The sequence below is a fragment of the Atta cephalotes genome (assembly GCF_000143395.1).
Source record: "Atta cephalotes unplaced genomic scaffold scaffold00104, whole genome shotgun sequence".
Classification (NCBI taxonomy): domain Eukaryota; kingdom Metazoa; phylum Arthropoda; class Insecta; order Hymenoptera; family Formicidae; genus Atta; species Atta cephalotes.
The window spans coordinates 1-5,878 of NW_012130168.1; the positions used below are offsets into that span (position 1 = coordinate 1).

Genomic DNA, 5,878 nt, shown 5'->3' on the forward strand with positions numbered 1-5,878 from the left:
CAACCTAACCTAACCCAACCTAACCTAACCCAACCTAACCTAACCCAACCTAACCTAACCCAACCCAACCTAACCCAACCCAACCTAACCCAACCTAACCCAACCTAACCCAACTTAACCCAACCTAACCCAACCTAACCCAACCTAACCCAACCTAACCTAACCTAACCTAACCGAACCCAACCCAACCCAACCTAACCTAACCTAAACCTAACCTAACCTAACCCGACCCGACCTAACCCGATCCGTCCTAACCGAAATTACCCAAATATTGTCGACCTAATCCAAATTATCCATATTTTGATGTCCATAGTTCGGATTTTTTCGTCACCCTCATTTTTTGTCCATTTTCGAGGGGTGTGGGATTTAAAAAAATTTTAAAGAAATTTTCAAAACTATCCCAAATTTATGTGTTCAAAGTTCGTTTCTCGACATTCTCTATCGATTGGTGTAGTCGAATTTTTATCAATTTTCACTTCGGTCTTTGAAAAATTTTGACCTTATCTCGTCTTCCATGAGTACACAGCCTGAACGATAAGAGATAGAATGATGTTTCTAACGGCATTTTACTCGTATTCCATAGTTCAACAACATTCTCTCACGCACCTAACCTCTAGGTCCAACCGTTCGCGAGATATAACCCTCCAAACATGTGATTTCCGGAACGGAAGTCGATAAAAAAGAAATTCCAACGGATGAGCGCCGATCCAGATCGGTACTTCTGAAATCAGTAATAAAAAAATTTTCGAAAATTCGAAATAATTCCAAGTCCCCCAAAAAATTTTCGAAAATGTTCAAAAATTTTGTCCCAAATTTTTAAGTCCTAAGTACGTTTCTCGACCTCCTGAGTCGATTGGTATAGTCGACTTTTTATCGATTTTTCCGATTTCATCAGGACTTCGAAAAATTTCGCCGAAACACCTTCCAAGAGTACACAGCCTAAACGAAAATACATAGACATGGTTCAAACGCCATTCGCCGCGTCTTTTGAAATGCAACTACAGTGCCTCAAACACAAAACCTCTAGGTCCAACCGTTCGCGACATATGACCAAGAACAGAAGTCACTTCCACAACGGATAGAAAAAAAATTAATTCGTCGGATTAGCGTTGATCCCAACTTGGCCTATCAAAAAATCAAAAAAAAATCATGTGTCCCTTGGATAACCAATAACCCTCTAAGTCCAACCGTTCGCGAGAAAAATGTCCACTTCCTGAACGAAAGTCGATAGAGAAAAATTCCAACGGATGAGCGCCGATCCTAAATTGACCCAACAGAAAATGAAAAATATAAAAATCATGTATCCCTTGGATAACCGATAATCCTCCTCGCCTTCTCTAACTTCTTTTTCGGCTGTTGTAAACAATCTATTTTTCGTCTCCCGTGATTATATGCTTCAAGAACGAATCGTTTTCTTCATGTTTGATGAGTTGATCGCAGACGCTCATGCGATTCGTCAGATGAATTTCTTTCAACTCATGCGATATCCAAACATCGAGCTTCTTTACGAAGTCTAGCAATTTCAAATGGCCATGAACATTTCCAACGGACACTTTTAGAGCGGTAGCAACCTCTCGAACCGTTGAATGCTTATTTGCTTGCATTTCTTTCATCGTCGTCAATCTTGGAAGGCCTACCGGAGCGATGAGCGTCTTTGACTGAAAAATCACCACGGCATTGGGCGATCCAATTCTGACACTGTCGTTTTTTTGACGACATTTTTGCCGTAAACTCGACGCAACTTTTTCCTTGCTTCAGTTGCTTTCTTCTCTTTTTTAAAGTAATAAAACTGAATTTGGCAAATATGCTCTTCAAAATTCTCTATGTTCGAACCAGAATTGCATGCCCAAAATTCGACCGCGTCAACTTTTTTTTGGTTTTTAGGTTGAGTGTGAACAACAAAACGCGCGTAAACATTTGACATTCATGTCACGCTCGCATACACATAAACTTGGACAATGCCATCTATTGAAAAACACGCAATGACTTTTTAACAACCCAATAGAAAAAAGGTATTGTATAAATTTATATATATATATATTTCTGTGAGCAATAACATTCGGTTAATTGTCTATATTTGGAAATTATTTTATTTTAGTCTTTAGCATTGTTGCGCAGTTCGTTGATACATTTATTAATCTCTTTTCTTGTTTCTTTTTTGTTGTTAATTAACTTCGAATTGGAGAAAAGAAAATAAAAATAAATGGAAGTATGACTATTCTATTATAGATATATTTTGTTATATTAATTAGTTATATATTTTCGTAATCATGGCAATATTCCGTTTATTTAAGCAACTTTATTTTATCAGTGTAATGTTATGTTCACTAGAATGCACCAGCTTGGTAATTGCGAGGCGCGATCTCTTAAAGCTAAATAGTAGTAAGTTTGCGTTTATTTTATCGATGGACGTTACAGGATCAGATCATGCCTACTTCACCAATTGGTTAATTTAAAATAATTTAATCTCATTGGTGAAGCAGTACTACATTGGTGAAGAAATTACTAGAAACGGTGCGATGTGAATGGTGTGTGCTATTAAACTGTGACAAGTGCATCACTTTCCTTTGAAATATAGGTGAACATATCTACTTTGATTATACTTTAATGATCTATTTAAAACAAAATAGGTTTAATGCTGTTGCCAGTTAGTTTAATTTTTTTCAAGATGCATTTTAATCACAAATATTATAATTAGCAAGAGAGAATCCTTCTATTTTTCATTTTTGTTTAATGTAAACATGTGATTAAATGGATTAAGACAGTTCTGAGAGTTTATAACAGCGGATTCAACAGTTGAGTGAGCGCTCACTATTATTGGTGTATTCTTTTGGATCATCCAATCGGTATTTTAGATTTGTAAGAATACATTAATAGCGGCGAGCGCTCACTCAACTTTTGAGTCCACTGAACGCAGCCATTGAGCGCTTAATGAGCGGTCATATGTCGATATTCATAGTCGATTCTTATTTTAGGACTGTCTTAAGTAATGTCTTAAGTCGCTAATGCGATCCTTTGATTGATTCATGTCATCTTAAGACCTGTACTTAAATATAGTATAAGATCTGACTACAACCATAGTATTGATTTATTCTCCACGCATTTAATTTTAATTGATTAATTTCTTAGGTCCAGTTTCACAATTCATAATTAACTTTTAAGAAGGTCATTGCTGCGTTTAACAGAGAAAGTAGTTTTGCAATCATTCTTAAATATTATTTATTTATACAGTTCCAATGAGAAACTATAGGCAAGATCAATCATATTAAAGAATTTTACAATTGCGAAACTGCTTTTTCTACTGAACGCAGCCATTATCTCTTTTCTATTTTAGAATTGGTAAAGTTGAATCTTGATTAAGAATTAACTGTATAAAACTGGGCCTTATGGCTTGAATCATAATCAGACTATGTATTGGAGATTGTGATTAAGATTGAGATTAAAATTGACTTTCTATCAATGAGAACAGGCCGAGATTAAGATTACAGATTGAAATATTGGGCTCCATTTATTTTTCCAATCTTCAAGCTCAATCTCAACCAATAAGCTTCCAGTATTTCAGTCACATGACTAATGTATTGTGTATATACAAAATAGTAAGTTATAAATGGTTATAAATGATTATGAGAAGTACAAACAGAGCATAATTAAAACGTGTGAGAGCAATTAAATGCATATTCAAGAATTTTTATTATGTGTAATTCTAGCTGTCCGATGTTCTTACTAATCTCAATTTTAATTGCTGTTGGATACAATTCATTGTTGATTGAGCAATCAAATTTAATCTCAATCAATCTCAATTTCCAATGTATTGTCTGATCACAGCTTTAAGGTGCCTTTACATGCTGACACTCGATGCTCATTTTCGACGTCAAAATAAGTCACGTGATGAAAATTGACGAATATCAAACGTCAATTTTAGTACTCAAGAATTATGTCCTGCTCGCTGTTTTTGATGAAATTAGACTTATTCGACACGCATGAAACAAAAGAATCTGACAAAAAGTGTCGCTTCGAACTGAAATATTAAGTGTTAAAGTTCATTCGGCTATTCAGGTTAGGAAATCACAGAGACAAAATGAGGTTTATAATTATACCGTTTCACATAACTTTCTATGCTAAGCGACTCTCACCTCTCCCCTCCCCTTTTCCCATCCCCCTGCAACGGTGCGCACATCTTCTATAATTGTAGTTGTTGAAGTTAGAAAATTTATCGTGTAGACAGTGAGGTGTATAGTGTTTATTTTTGCTCATAGCCACCCCGAACAAAAAAAATAACATGTCTTACCCGCTTGGGGCCTAACTACCTAGAAGTTGCAGCTTAGATAGTAAAAAGTCCGTCTAAAAAGACTAAAACTGTTTTCACATCCCACTATCTTCATGGAATAGAAATATTCCAAGTTGACATTGTCTACGCTGCAACTTCTAGGCGGTTAGACCCCAAGCGGGTAAGATATGTAATTTTTTTCATCCATAATGGCGTAGTCGCGAACAATAAGCACTACTCTCACCTCATTGTTTACATGACAAATTTTCTAATCTCAACAACAACAGTACAATTATAGAAGTCGTGCTCCCCTTTCCAGGCAGGAGGGAGGATGAGAATCGCTTCGCGTAGAAAGTCGAAACCCATATGAAACAGTACAATTATAGACCTCATTTTGTCTCTGTGACAGATTTCCTAACCTCAATAATTATCGACTTTAATATCTCGGTTTAGGGCAGAGCGTTTTTTTTTGCCAGATTCTTTCGTCTTATGCAAAAACACATCGCCTAATTTCAAAATCAGGCAAGACACAATTCTTGAGTATTACCTCAATTTTTATCACGTTTTTTGTTGCCGAAAATGCTGAAAATGAGCGTTGGCATGAAAAGGCACCTTTAAGGCTTAAAACATCTATTGTAGATCCGAACTAACAGACCTGAATTTTACATAAAAAGCGATGAATTGATTGGCTACCGCTTAGGAGCAAGTGATAGGTTATGTGACTGTTTTCCTGTTTTTCCGAGTCGGGTAAATCAATAAGTGAGAACCAATCCCATTCGATTGCTTTTGATCTGCTCAGAGTGCTCAGTGAACATTAGGTGGTAGTACTAGATATGTTCGCTTTTGCGGTTCCCGCGAAGTTTCACATAACCTCTTTTCTTCGCTTTTCGCGAGTGTTCCACACCCCTATCGCTTAGGTTAGCAACATATATCATTGTTAACATCTACTCTCGACGATTATCAAAACCTGACGCGTGATAAAAACGTATCTATCTCTTACTGAATAATGAAAACTTTAGATAACGAAGAGATTCGTAGATTTGTGTGTGATTTGGCAGTTTTTTCTTCTTACTAGCGACGTGTACTAAGTGTGCGAACGAACGTTCCCTTTGTGAATGCATGCGAAGAGAACGAACAATGAATACAACTGCGAGATTCGCGCGAATATTGTGATTGGCGCGAAAATTGCGAAAAATTGACAGACACGATAAATTTTTTTGTTGTCTCATAGATCTTGCGTTATTCCCTTGAAAGAAAAATAAGATACATGAGACAGATTAATCTTACATGATCCGCAAGTTCACGTCTGTGTTAAGTGATAATCTCACATAGTGTAGTGTCATTCATTCTTCAAAATACTTTTAAACGGCCAATCACCAAATGTCAAAGAACAAACTCAACTTAACATTACCACCTGGCTCAATAGAACCGGTACCAGAAGCATCTCCTTCACCGCCGGTTCCGCCTGCATATCCGGAACCTCCGGAAATGCCTGAGTAAGTCCGGGAACAACGGGATATTTTATTATTTTTATATAATATTATTTTCATGTAATAATGCGTGTGTGTGTGTGTGTGTGTGTGTGTGTGTGTGTGTGTGTGTGTGTGTGTG

The 5,878-nt window shown here is 36.6% G+C and overlaps 1 protein-coding gene across 1 annotated transcript in view; it reads left to right on the forward strand.

Moving 5' to 3' along the window:
- Window positions 1-5,647: 5,647 nt before the first annotated feature.
- Window positions 5,648-5,878, forward strand: part of LOC105625005 (dual specificity mitogen-activated protein kinase kinase dSOR1) — a 7,653-nt gene continuing 7,422 nt past the window's right edge. The window contains exon 1 of the mRNA XM_012206346.1: window positions 5,648-5,763. Within this exon, the coding sequence (XP_012061736.1) occupies window positions 5,648-5,763 (116 nt within the window). The remainder of the gene's footprint in view (window positions 5,764-5,878) is intronic.